We start from the raw sequence: 14,363 nt of genomic DNA, 5'->3' as shown, positions 1-14,363 counted from the left end.
TCCTGGCAGCGTGCATTTCGGCACTTTAGCATCTATATTAGACCAACCTGTCATCGAGATATCCATCAAACTCAATGTTAACTTCCTAATAGCTGTTGTCAACGTCTACAATTTAAGTCATCGCTTTTATAAAAGGCATATTACTCTAGGGGATTCAGAAGGCGAGAATTACACATGTCGGCGGCTGCAGTGCTTTTTTACATTCCTGGTTGCACATTGGTTCGTGAACTGCATACTGGCTTTTTTTTTCCATTCCACATGCCACAGCAACAAACTGCCTCTTCTACGTCTACACCAACACTTTGCAAACCACTGCGAACTGCATGGCAGAGGGTACATCCCATTTTATAGGTTATTGGAGGGTTTTTCTGTTCATTCACGTATGGAACATGGTAATAATGACTGTTTAAATGTTTCTCTGTGTCTTATAATTAATCTAATCTTGTCCTCATGATCCCTATGGGAGCGTTATCTTTGTGACATTCTCCCATGGGCCAAACAAACCTGTGACCAGAATGAAATTTTCACTCTGCAGCGGAGTGTACGCTGATATGAAACTTCCTGGCAGATTAAAACTGTTTGCCGGACCGAGGCAAAGGTCCCGAGTTTGAGTCTCGGTCCGGCACACAGTTTTAATCTGCCAGGAAGTTTCATATCAGCGCACACTCCGCTGCAGAGTGAAAATCTCATTCTGGAAACATCCCCTAGGCTGTGGCTAAGCCATGTCTCCGCAGTATCCTTTCTTCAAGGAGTGCTAGTTCTGCAAGGCATGCAGGAGAGCTTCTGCAAAGTTTGAAATATAGGAGACGAGGTACTGGCGGAATTAAAGGTGTGAGGACGGGGCGTGAGTCGTGCTTGGGTAGCTCAGTTGGTAGAGCACTTGCCCGCAAAAGGCAATGGTCCCAAGTTCGAGTCTTGGTCCCGGCACACAGTTTTAATCTGCCAGGAAGTTTGAACCGTGTGACCTTTCGTGCTGTCCTTCTCTACACAAGTTTTGTATCATCTGTTAGTCCTATTTGCTACGAGTCCCACACATTCCAACATTATTCTAGAAGGGGTCGAAAAAGTGATCTCCCTTGTTGACTAATTGCACTTCCCCAGTATTCTACCAATAGATCGAAGTCTGCCACCTGTTTTACCCACGACTCAGCCTATGTGACCGTTTCATTTCATGTCCCTACAAAGTGTTACACCCACGTATTCGTATGAGTTGACCGATTCCGAGTGTAACTCACTGATACTATAGTCACAGGACACCAAGTTTTTTTTTCGTTTTGTGAAGGGCACAGTTTTACATTTCTGAGCATTTAAAGCAAATTCCAATCTTTGCACCATTTTGAAATATTATCAAGATCTGCCTAAATATTTGTGCAGTTTCTTCGCTGAAGATAGAGTTATCAAAAAAGCCTGAAGTTGCTATTAATATTGTCTGCAAGTTCATTAATATATAACATGAATAGCAGGGGACCCAACATGCCCGAAGTTACTTCCATAATACATCTGTCAGTGACTCTCCAGCTGAGATAACTTGCTACGTCCTCCCTATCAAAAAATCCCCAATACGACATCTACTCAAAAAATTGTCCACAAAATTTTTCTGCGCATGGCCTCCTTCACAAAACTCCCCTCCACAATTAATGTACCGCTCCTAACGCCGTTTCCACTTCCGGTACCAGGCTTCGTAGGCCTCTTGGTGGATCGCGTGAAGCGCCGCCTGCAAATTGTCTTTTATCTCGTCTGTCGCACATCTTCGTCCTTTCAACGGGCTTTTCAACTTTGGAAATAAAAAACGTTCGCAGGGGCCAGGTCTGGAGAGTACGGAGGATGAGACAGCACAGTGATTTCGTTTTTTGTGGAGTAGTCACTCACCAACCGGGATGAATGTGCGGCCGTGCCCTTTCACAGGATCCATCCCGGCATTCACCTGGAGCGATTTAGGGAAATCACGGAAAACCTTAATCATCGATTAACAGCCAAAGAAAACTCTCAGCACAGCTTTGACATTTGACCTGACCTGACGACCGATGGCGCAATGGTTAGCACACTGGACTGACATTCGAGAGGACGACGGTTCAATCCCGCGTCCGGCCATCCTGATTTAGGTTTTCCGTGATTTCCCTAAATCGCTCCAGGCAAATACCGGGATGGATCCTTTCAAAGGGCACGGCCGACTTCCCTCCCCATCCTTCCCTAATCCGATGAGACCGATAACCTCACTGTCTAGTCTTCTCCCCCTAAATAACCTGACCTGACGAGCCTTTTTGGTCTTGGAGAACCTTTCCCAACCCATTGTGAATAATGAACCTTGGTCTCGACCTCATAACCGTAGACCAACGTCTCATCATCAGTTACGATTCACTTACGGAAAATCTCGTTCTCAATTGCGCGATCCAAACGCTCTTGACAGATTGCAAGGCGAAGGTCTTCCTGGTCTTGACTCTTCAGCCGTGGGGCGAACTTGGGACCAACACGATGCATTCTAAGACGCTCTGTCAGGATTTCATGACACGATTCAACTGAAATGTTACATTCTTCTGCAATCTCTCGGACAGTCAGTCTTCAATGGACATGCACAGTTTCGTTGACGTTCCTGACATTAGCGTCGTCGGTAGAGGTCGAAAGGCGTACTGAACAAGGGTCATCTTTAGCTTCCATCCGGCCATTTTTAAACTGCGTGAACCATCGCAACATCGTGTACGCTTAAGCACTCATCACCGCCACTGCAAAGGCTTCTGAGTTTCACGCAGAATTTAATGCAGATGCGTGGCACCTCTACTCTGCCATCTCGAAATTCGCAAAATGTGGGACACAACGTTCTTCTCAGTAGAGCTCTGAACGATAACTAACAGACATACAGAACTTCCGGCAGTTACACATTAAACACAGGGATGCACAGATGCAAACTGCATTTCCCTCAAACATACCATTGGCGCGAAATTACGAATGTCCCGGAATTTTTTAACAGATCTTGTGCAGTCACAAGTTTCGCTTGATATCCCATACGATCGCACTTCTGATAATAAGCGTAGACGTCGTACTGAATCAAATATTTTTCTACCTGAAGTGCGAGTTGGTTTTCACATGATCGATGTTTTCGAAATCCGTGATGGTTGGCATGGAGGTGGTTAATCTGTTTGAGATACATCATTGTGTTTGAACGCAGAATATTTTCTAGTATTACACAACAAATGGATGCTAAAGATATCGAACAGTAGTTTTGTGGCTCACTTCTGCCATATTTCTCGTAGACGGATGTTATCTGTGGGTTTTTCCCAACTGTGGGGCATGTTTTCTTGTTCGGGGGCACTACGAGGTGCATTCAAGTTCTAAGGCCTCCGATTTTTTTTCTCCAGACTGGAAAGAGGTAGAAACATGCGCATTGTTTTAAAATGAGGCCGCATTCATTGTCAATACGTCCCAGAGATGGCAGCACCGTACGGCAAATGGAATTTTACCGCCAGCAGCGAGAATGAGAACTGTTTTAAATACTTAAAATGGCGACGTTTTCCTTACTTGAACAGCGTGCAATCATTCGTTTTCTGAATTTGCGTGGTGTGAAACCAATTGAAATTCATCGACAGTTGAAGGAGACATGTGGTGATGGAGTTATGGATGTATCGAAAGTGTGTTCGTGGGTGCGACAGTTTAATGAAGGCAGAACATCGTGTGACAACAAACCAAAACAACCTTGGGCTCGCACAAGCCGGTCTGACGACATGATCGAGAAAGTAGAGAGAATTGTTTTGGGGGATCGCTGAATGACTGTTGAACAGATCGCCTCCAGAGTTGGCATTTCTGTGGGTTCTGTGCACACAATCCTGCATGACGACCTGAAAATGCGAAAAGTGTCATCCAGGTGGGTGCCACGAATGCTGACGGATGACCACACGGCTGCCCGTGTGGCATGTTGCCAAGCAATGTTGACGCGCAACAACAGCATGAATGGGACTTTCTTTTCGTCAGTTGTGACAATGGATGAGACATGGATGCCATTTTTCAATCCAGAAACAAAGCGCCAGTCAGCTCAATGGAAGCACACAGATTCACCGCCACCAAAAAAATTTCGGGTAACCGCCAGTGCTGAAAAAATGATGGTGTCCATGTTCTGGGACAGCGAGGGCGTAATCCTTACTCATTGCATTCCAAAGGGCACTACGGTAACAGGTGCATCCTACGAAAATCTTTTGAAGAACAAATTCCTTCCTGCACTGCAACAAAAACGTCCGGGAAGGGCTGCGCGTGTGCTGTTTCACCAATACAACGCATCCACACATCGAGCTAACGTTACGCAACAGTTTCTTCGTGATAACAACTTTGAAGTGATTCCTCATGCTCCCTACCCACCTGACCTGGCTCCTAGTGACTTTTGGCTTTTTCCAACAATGAAAGACACTCTCCGTGGCCGCACATTCACCAGCCATGCTGCTATTGCCTCAGCGATTTTCCAGTGGTCAAAACAGACTCCTAAAGAAGCCTTCGCCACTGCCATGGAATCATGGCGTCAGCGTTGTGAAAAATGTGTACGTCTGCAGGGCGATTACATCGAGAAGTAACACCAGTTTCATCGATTTCGGGTGAGTAGTCAATTAGAAAAAAAAATCGGAGGCCTTAGAACTTGAATGCACCTCGTACAATAGATTATGATTAACAGACTGGCTAACCCAGCTACATTTGGGCATGGTATAAAATCTGATAAGGGTTCCATCATCCCCTGAGCCTTTCTTCAGTTTTAACTATTTCAGCTGTTTCTCAAAGCCCCAATGTCACCCTTCTTCTCAGAGATACGAGAATTAAATTTGGGCAATACTTCTGGAGTTACCTTTGTAAAGAAACGTTTGGAAACAGAGTTAATAATTACTGTTTTTTCTTTGCTATTCTCAGTTTCAGTTCCAATCTCGACCGTAAGTGGACACTAACTTTTCTGTCACCAACGGCCTTTACACATGACCAGAATTTCTTCAGGTTTTGTGAAAGATGATTTGACGATATTCTGCTATGGTTGTCTTTCAAAGCTTTCCGCAATGATCTCTTTACAGCCAAACGCGTTTCATTCATCGCCTCTCTGTCTATAGTCACATGCTTGTTTTACACTACTACGTAGTAGATTGTTTCTTTACACTGGGTGTATACCATAGAGGGTCCCTCCCACCATGAACTGTTCAACTAGGTATGTATCTATCCAATGCATGGTCAACTATTCTCTCCAACTTGAGCCATATGTAGTGCCCTCTACTTGGTTCTGTCCTGAGCTAAGAGTTTCAGATTAAATATTTCTTCCTGTAAAACTCAAACTGTTGCACCTCTTTGAAGTTATTTTTACAATTGATTTATTTACAGTACTGGGCTATGCATGACGAGAAAACAAAGGAGTATTGCGAACAGCTGAGTGACGAAACAATTTGAATTACCTAGTATTACATAGCCGTTGACTTCGAGTTATAGTGTGTTTGCGGGGCAGTCTGTCATGATAATCGGTTACGTTTATTAATTGTACCAAAAAATGTAGGATTGTGTCGATTTTTGTAGTTTTTCAAGAGACTTGATAAAAAGATCGATTCATCAAGATTCGAATTAGTCGACTACTTTTTTATCACTACTATATTAAAACACTGCCACTATATAGAAAGAAAGCGAAAGCATCGTAGCGGACACGTAATTTGGTTCTAGAGGGGTTATAGTTTGTTACTGTCGTCCCCTCCCCCCAATACAGCTTCCCGTCACGTATGCATACGGTTTTAATATTATTAATAATTAATATATTAATAATTTCTTTTTTATAATAGATAAAACGGAAACCGTTGGTACAGTCACAGAAAATGCCAGCGATCAACTGTTTCTCGCCTGGAGTGACGCGTAGTGATTGTTGATTTGCTGTTCCGCAGAATGGCTCGCGAGTGGGTGCGTCCCGCGGACGAGTACGTCTGCAGCTTATCGGAGGAGACACAGGAGCTGGCGCGCGTCGAGCTTCGCGAGGACCCCGCTACGCGGCAGCATGCGCTGCAGCAGATGCGCTCCTGGATCACCTCCAACCCGCGCATTGTCAACTGCCGGCTCGGTACGTTTACCTCACAGCGCACTGTAATGGCGCATGGTACACTAGCCCACATTGTATAAACATTTTAACAAATGACAATATTCTCGCAATTATTGAACTTATTCCACTTTTCCTCGCTATCAGGAATCAAACCTGGATTGTCTCCGCATTTTAACTGAGGCCCCTTTTTGTCTTGACAGCATGCTTTTTTTTCACCAATGACCAGCTTCGCCTAACATAGCTTGACCATAGCCCCTTTAACCGTCGCTTTTTCAGGTTCCCATAGGGCTCTACCTTTTCGGGGCACAAGAAAACCCCCACAGACAGTCACGTAGTTCATGCCACTACCCATCACCCACGACTTGGACGAGTAGCTGGGCTTACAGGTCGAAAAGTGTGACAGTAAGAAGTGCACCATCTACAAAGATGTAGCTCTGTTAGCCACTAAATCTCAATCAGACCATCCTTTTAGTCAAAATAAGGAAACCTGTTGAGTCTGCAATTGAGGATGGGGAGGAACATGGTTTTAGATTTCATTGATCAGATACTGACCTCGTTTTTGTCACAAGAAGGCTGTATGAGAAGTACTGGCAGTAAAATAAAAAAGTGTAACTTTTTTATTTAAAAAGAACTAGGGCATATACCACACATGCATATATGAAAATGAGTCGGGTATAAGAAATTTCATGATAACAGTATAGCATGAGTAGGGTGGTGATGGCACATGATGAAATGAAGAGCTGAATAGTAAGCCAGGCTGGATGGGACCAAGGAGTCGAGTCAAGAAGGAAGTTGATTTTCACTACTCCTCTTTTTTTATAATATTGGTAATGGATTAAGTCCCAGACACAGTCAAAATAATGAGACCAATAACTAATGTATTAGTTTTTGCCAGTGATGTAATGGTATGGGGTGAGACAGAAGTGGAGGAATAAACCAAACTAGATATATTTGTCATACAGAATTCACAAAAATGGGTCTTAAAATCAGCAAAACTTAGACAGTTGGTTCAGTGTTAAAGAGAAACTCTAGACGTTTCATTTAAGAAACGGAGACAGATATGGCTAATAACTTCCAGTACTGTAGCTGGGTTGTATTGATTCCTCAGAGAAAGAGATTGGGGAAAGAATAACAAAAGCTTCCAAGTTCTACTACACAGTACAACAGATACTTTGGAAGGGTCATCATCATAACCTTCTAAGATTAGCCTGTTCAAAAGATATGTCTTACTTATGCCTACACTAGCATATAGACTAGAAGCAACAAATAAGAACTGTCTCCAGGCAACACAACTGAAGTTCCTTAATTCTTGTTTGCGTTAAACCAGATTAGAAAAATAAGGAATGACATGTCCAAAAACAGCTGGGGTTGGAAAGAAACCTGCAGGAGATCCTCAAACTGAAGATATTGAAATGGTATGAGCACACAAAGAGGATGGCCTCATGGGACACCTCAGGTTTATTTTGACAAAGTGTTCCAGGGAAGGACCAAGAGGAAATCCTTCTAACTATTGAAAGGAGGACATCCTCACAGATTTCACAATTCAAAATACCAAATGGTATCAAATAAACAAGATAAGTTGGAGGCGTCTTATCTACAACTAACTCTTTGTTGCTGGAGCAGAAATATTAAAATAATGATAATGAATCAGTAAATTTAATCGTAATTGGCTCTTTATGTAAATACACCTTAAAGCAGCAATATGAAATTTTCAAAAAATTTCTGATGCAAAAAATCATTGTCTCTCTATAATAATACATATTGCCTTCTATATATCATGTTGCCTCCCTGTGATCCATGGTCCTTGCCATTTGTAGGGGAAGCTTGCGTGCCTCAGCGATACAGATATCCGTACCATAGGTGCAACCACAATAGAGAGGTATCTGTTGAGAGGCCAGACAAGTGTGGTTCCTGAGGAGGGCAGCAGCCTATTTAGTAGTTGCATGGACAATAGTCTGGATGATTGACTGATCTGACCTTGTAACATTAACCAAAACAGCCTTGCTGTGCTGGTACTGCGAATGGCTGGAAGTAAGGGGAAACTACAGCTGTAATTTTTCCCCAGGGCATGCAGCTCTACTGTATGGTTAAGTGATGATGTCATCTTCTTGGATAAAATATTCCCTCATTCAGATCTCCAGGTGGGGACTACTCAGGAGGATGTCGTTATCAGGAGAAACAAAACTGGTGTTCTATGGATCGGAGAGTGGAATGTCAGATCCCTTAATCGGGCAGGTAGGTTAGAAAATTTACAAAGGGAAATGGATAGCTTAAAGTTAGTGAAGTTCAGTGGAAAGTGGAACAGGACTTCTGGTCAGGTGAATACAAGGTTATAAATACAAGGTCAAATAGGGGTAATGCACGAGTAGGTTTAATACTGAATAACAAACTAGGAACATGGGTAAGCTACTATGAACAGCATGTGAATGCATTATTGTAGCCAAGATAGACTGAAGGCCACACCCATCACAGTAGTAAGAGTTTATATGCCAAGTAGCTCTGCATATGAGGAGGAGATTGAGGAAATGTTTTATGAGATAAAAGAAATCAGTAAGATAGTTAAGAGAGATGAAAATTTAATAGTCATGGGGGACTGGAATTCAATAGCAGGAAAAGGAAGAGAGGGAAAAAGTAATAGATGAATATGGCCTGGGGGAAAGGAATGAAAGAGGAAGATGTCTGGTAGAATTTTGCACAGAGCATAATTTAATAGCTAACACTTGGTTTAAGAATCATGAAAGAAAGTTGTATATGTGTAAGAGACCTGGAGACACAGGAAGATTTCAGATTGATCACATAACAGTAAAACAGAGATTTAAGAACCAGGTTTTAAATTGTAAGATATTTGCAAGGCATATGTGGACTCTGCCCACAATTTACTGGTTATGAACTGCAGATAAAAACTGGAAAAATTGCAAAAAGTTGAGAATTTAAGGAGATGGGACCTGGATAAACTAAAAGAACCTGAGGTTGTAGAGAGTTTCAGAGGGAGCATTAGGGAACAACTGAGAAGAACAGGGGAAAGAAATACAGTATAAGAAGAATGGGTAGCTTTGAGAGATGAATTAGTGAAAGTAGCAGAGGACCAAGTAGGTAAAGAGACGAGGGCTAATGGAAATCCTTGGATAACACAAGAGATACTGAATTTAATCGACAAAAGGAGAAAATATAAAAATGCAATAAATTAGACAGGTGTAAGGGAATTCAAATGTCTAAAAAATGAGATCAACAGGAAGTGCAAAATGGCTAAGAAGGGATGACTAGAGGACAAATATAAGAATGTAGAAGCACATATCACTTGTGGTAAGACAGATACTGCACACAGGAAAATTAGAGACCTTTGGAGAAATATCAAGAGCTCAGACAGAAAACCAGTCCTAAGCAAAGAAGGGAAAGTAGAAAGGCAGACAGAGGATATAGAGGGTGTATACAAAGAAGATGTATTTCAGGGTAATATTACGGAAATGGAAGAGGATGTAGATGAAGATGAGGAGGGAGATATGATACTGTGTAAAGAATTTGACAAAGCACTGAAAGACTTAAGTTGAAACAAGGTCCCAGGAGTAGACAACATTCCAGTAGAGCTACTGATTGGCTTCGTAGAGCCAGTCATGACAAAACTCTTCCATCTGGTGAGCAAGATGTATGAGACAGGTGAAATACCCACAGACAGAACATAGTAATTCCAATTACAAAGTAAGCAGGTGCTGACATGTGTGAAAATTACCAAACTATCAATTTAATAACTCATGGTTGCAAAATACTAACACAAATCGTTTACGGAAGAATGGAAAAACTGGCAGAAGCCGACCTCGGAGAAGATCAGTTTGGATCCTGGAGAAATGTAGGAACATGTGAGGCAATACTGACCCTATGACTTCTCATAGATGATAGGTTAAGGAAAGGTAAACCTATGTTTATAGCATTTATAGACTTAGAGAAAGTGTTTGATAATGTTGACTGGAATACGCTCTTTCAAATTTTAAAGGTCGCAGAGATAAAATACGGGGAGCAAAAGGCTATTTACAATTTGTTCAGAAACCAGATGGCAGTTACAAGAGTTGAGGGGCATGAAAGGAAAGCAGTGGTTGAGAAAGGAGTCAGACAGGGTTGTGGCCTCTCCCCGATGTTATTCAATCTGTATATTGAGCAAGCAGTAAAGGAAACAAAAGAAAGACTTGAAGTAGGAATTAAAATCCATGGAGAAGAAATAAAAACTCTGTAGTTTACCCATGACATAATTCTGTCAGAGACTGCAAAGGACCTGGTAGAGCAGCTGAACGGAATGAGCTGTGTCTTGAAAGGAGGATATAAGATGAACATCAACATAAGGAAGACGGGAATAATGGAATGTAGTCAAATTAAATGGGATGATGCTGAGGGAATGAGACATTCAAAATAGTAGATGAGTTTTGCTATTTGAGAAGTAAAATAACAGATGATGGTCAAAGTAGGAAGGATATAAAATGTAGACTGGCAATGGCAAGAAAAGCATTTCTGAAGAAGAGAAATTTGTTAACAATAAGTATAGATTTAAGTGTCAGGAAGTCCTTTCTGAAAGTATTGGTATAGTGTAGCCATGTATGGAAGTGAAACAGGGATGATAAGCAGTTTCGACAAGAAGAGAATAGAAGCTTTTGAGATTTGGTGCAACAGAAGAATGCTGAAGATTAGGTAGGTAGATCACATAACTAATGAGGAGGTACTGAATAGAACTGGGGAGAAGAAAAATTTGTGGTACAACCTGACTAGCAGAAGGGGTCGGTCAATAGGACACATTGTGAAGCATCAAGGAATCACCAATTTAGTACTGGAGAGAAACATGGAGATCAAGACATGAATACGGTAAGCAGATCAGTTTTCACGATGGACACCTATTAATATTTGGTCATCATTCACAAACAAAGTGATTTTATCATATCTGAACTTATAAAAATGTATTAAATACATTAAGCTATTTTAGCTTAATGTTTGCTTGCTTACAAAGGTATTTTAAAGGAATTAGTTTCCTACAAAGTAAACACAGAGTCTTCTTTATAACATATTACTTCTTATCCTGCAGGTTTAAAATGAAGGTGCTACTTGCCACATAGGTAACAGAACTTTTCAGTACTTGAATGTAATAGCTCTCGAGCTATGGTTTTAATTTTCTTTTGAACTCCTTGGGATTCCCAATTCTTGCTTTATGTTAGATGTGGGATTGTATAATAAATTTGCCCCAGGTACATAACTCTGAATATTAAACAAGAAGGAAAAGGTCAGCAGTTACTGCCAGTTACTATCAAATTAGTGGTATATGATATTATGTTTGCTGTATATGATATCACATTGAATTAAAAGCTTTTCTTCAAATTATACATATCTCATTTGATGGTGGTGTTGCTTTGACTAGGCAGCTGTGATCTAACATTACATTATCTAAAGAGTACCATGATGCTGCCAGTACAGTATTGCTTCTCTGCTATTAGTAAACCTTGAGCCTAATTCCGAATCTGTAGAAGTGGGAAGACTTTGGGCCAGAAGAGTTTTACATATATCCACTGTCAGCAATATGTTGTGCAGTAGCACTACAGAAGCCACTGTGGAATGTCACATTACAATTTTGCTATGCTGCCTTTGTACTAGAATGAGTGACGAAGTAGTTCCTGGTTAATCGTGGGTGCTATTTCTGACTTCTTCTTAGAAACAGAAACCCACTGTCCACAGTAAGGACACACACACTACAGAGAGCAGAAAGCATGGCTGTAGTGACAGCATTGTGTGAGGGACGGTAGGTCTATCCTCCCTATGCACTGAAGTACGCTTTCATCCTCAGCTCCCTGCACATGCCTCTTCATCTACTCACAAAAGATATTACAGGTTGTGCACATGACATCATGGATCAACATGAGGCTATAGAGATGTATTTTACTATCCTTATTAGCACCCAGAAGGAGGTTCTTCCTGGGCTCTGTCATTTCATGTTCTTGTCATAGGTGCAGGCATAATGGATATAAACTTATAACAAATATGCAATGGAACATTTATAAGCAGCCTAATTACTGCTGTAGGGTGCAGATTACAGGATGTGGCCTGGTGATCAGTCCCATCTCTCCCAGAATCATTTCTAATAAAATACTATGTACTTAAAATTGGCAACAACTACGTTTTTGGCAACCCAAGTAAATGGAGGCCATGTAACAAAGAACTCTTAGAAGTTATTTTCACACATTATTTCAACTGTCAAAGATTAAAATTCTCCACATGCTCATCTGATATGTTGATTGGTTTGACATTCATACTTTTCAGATGCAAGTTTTATCCTCTGTACAGTGTCCCCTCATTTTGCATTTTTTTTCTGTCATTACCCTGCACATGGTATTCATCTGAATTCACAGACAATAAGATAAATTTTGCCATGTGTATAATATAAGTGCATTAATTATTAATGTTCAGCAGTTACATGTTGATGTGAGCAGTGTCAAATCTACTTCATGAAGGCTGGTACATATTTGACAACATGTTTCTACTGGCTCAGAACTTTCAGTTATAGGCAAAATTACAAATGTACACACTGAACTGAAGAAATTGCCATAGACTCAAATTGTAATCATTCAATTCAGCAATTAAAAGAGAATATTTTGTCCATTACAGTACCTTATGGTCAGGATTTTTCTAAGACTCTAAGCCAAGATTTCTGATTGACTTAAAATTAGTATCATAATCTTCACACTTATTTTCTTTTCATAATTAGCTGCCAAAAATAGGATCATTTTTAATGCTTGCATTGCTGTCAGCTTTATTGTTGTCCTACAATTGGTAAGTGTACTAATTTTACCTTTTTTAATTGTATCTGTGAAATACTGTCATATTAATTTATTCCCATTTTTTTGTTTCAAGAGAAGAACAAAGATTACAAATGAATTTAAAATCAGTTTAAAAGAAGACATATGTGACTTGGAGGAGACATAATCAGAGTATTAGGAGGGAAAGTATTGATAGTTATATTTTTATTATTACTGGACATCAGTTTATCCACAAGTGAAAGTACACATTACAGATCTTACTAAATGGATATACTTCGATAATTTTATTTCAGTATTACACTAACAAGCTACAGATTTGTGTTTGTATGATAAGAAGCTAGCTTTAAATTAACAAAGTCATTTGTAGTTTATAATTTGTTTGTATAGATATAAATGATTTGTATAAGTGATACATGTATCTTAACAGAAAAAGTTATATTTGTGCACATGGATCAAAGTGGTGTGAACACAATTTTCATCTTTAAACCTCCACAGATGCTAATTTCTTACTTCGCTTCTTGAGAACAAAGAAATTCAGTTGTCCAATGGCCCAGGAAAGTTTAGAGAGGTATCTACTTTTACGCCAGACCTTCTCGCATGCATTCCGAAACTTAGACATTAACAACCCGAGAATGGACTATCTTATTTCTGCTGGGTAAGTGAAATAATTACAGAAATATCCACATGCACGAGCCTTGTTGGACTTATTTAAATGATCTTTAAGTTACATCTGACTAACAAGTAAAAATGTATAATCCTACTAATGGTAAGCTCTTGCAATACAGTATTAATTTTGGCCACTTTCATTGCAGGTATGTTTTTGCAACACCACAAAGAGATAAACTGGGGCGCCGTGTTGTTATTTATCGTCCAGGTAAATATTACAAACTTAGCTTCATTCTATTGGACAAAGGCTTATTATGCTTGAGACACCAAATATATAAGAAGGCTTTACATTCAAATGCAGCTTATTTTGTGTGGCTGGTGTGCTATATCAGCTGGCTTGTAATCTAATTGAAGAAACTGATAAATATATTTGACACATTGTTTTAAAGGTTAATAATTTGTTAAAATTGTGTTACATTTAGTCTCTTTCTCCAAATGCAAGGCCAAAGAAAACATTCAAACAAGACATATCATTTTACATCATGTTTCTCCATCTTCAACAAATATGGGATTTGAAATACAGTATGATGTGTATTCGAAAGTTCTTAGTACATAGCCAGTTGTGAATGACACCATTTCATATACAAATCAGTTCTTGTTGATTACAAGATGGTTTGTGAGTGAGTGCTTAATGGTATCACATTTGTTTCTCATAGGCTGGGTATCCAGCATACTAGGAGACCAAGACATCAACCGCAATTCAAACGTATGAAACATGCTTGACTGTGGTCTTGTAGGATGAACAACTGTCACATATACTGGAGAAGATTTCAGTCATCAAGGGGATTAGGTGCTCAACAACAATGACAACAACATTAGCATGATAAAGCAGCCATTGGTCCCAGGTGATCCAGTCAAATGTCTATCAAGTATAATAC

General features: G+C 40.2%; 1 protein-coding gene across 2 annotated transcripts in view; it reads left to right on the top strand.

The window, feature by feature from the left end:
* The window catches only part of LOC124799323 (alpha-tocopherol transfer protein-like), a 160,738-nt gene that overhangs the window by 135,164 nt on the left and 11,211 nt on the right, over positions 1 to 14,363 (top strand). For both annotated transcript variants that reach the window (XM_047262915.1, XM_047262917.1), the window contains exons 2-4: positions 5,883 to 6,055; positions 13,315 to 13,474; positions 13,632 to 13,693. In XM_047262915.1, coding sequence (XP_047118871.1) covers positions 5,883 to 6,055; positions 13,315 to 13,474; positions 13,632 to 13,693 — 395 coding nt within the window. The remainder of the gene's footprint in view (positions 1 to 5,882; positions 6,056 to 13,314; positions 13,475 to 13,631; positions 13,694 to 14,363) is intronic.

The sequence above is a fragment of the Schistocerca piceifrons genome, chromosome 1, assembly GCF_021461385.2.
Source record: "Schistocerca piceifrons isolate TAMUIC-IGC-003096 chromosome 1, iqSchPice1.1, whole genome shotgun sequence".
In the NCBI taxonomy this organism is placed as follows: domain Eukaryota; kingdom Metazoa; phylum Arthropoda; class Insecta; order Orthoptera; family Acrididae; genus Schistocerca; species Schistocerca piceifrons.
Note: the sequence above shows the minus strand (reverse complement) of the source record. Positions and strands in the feature narration are given on the sequence as shown.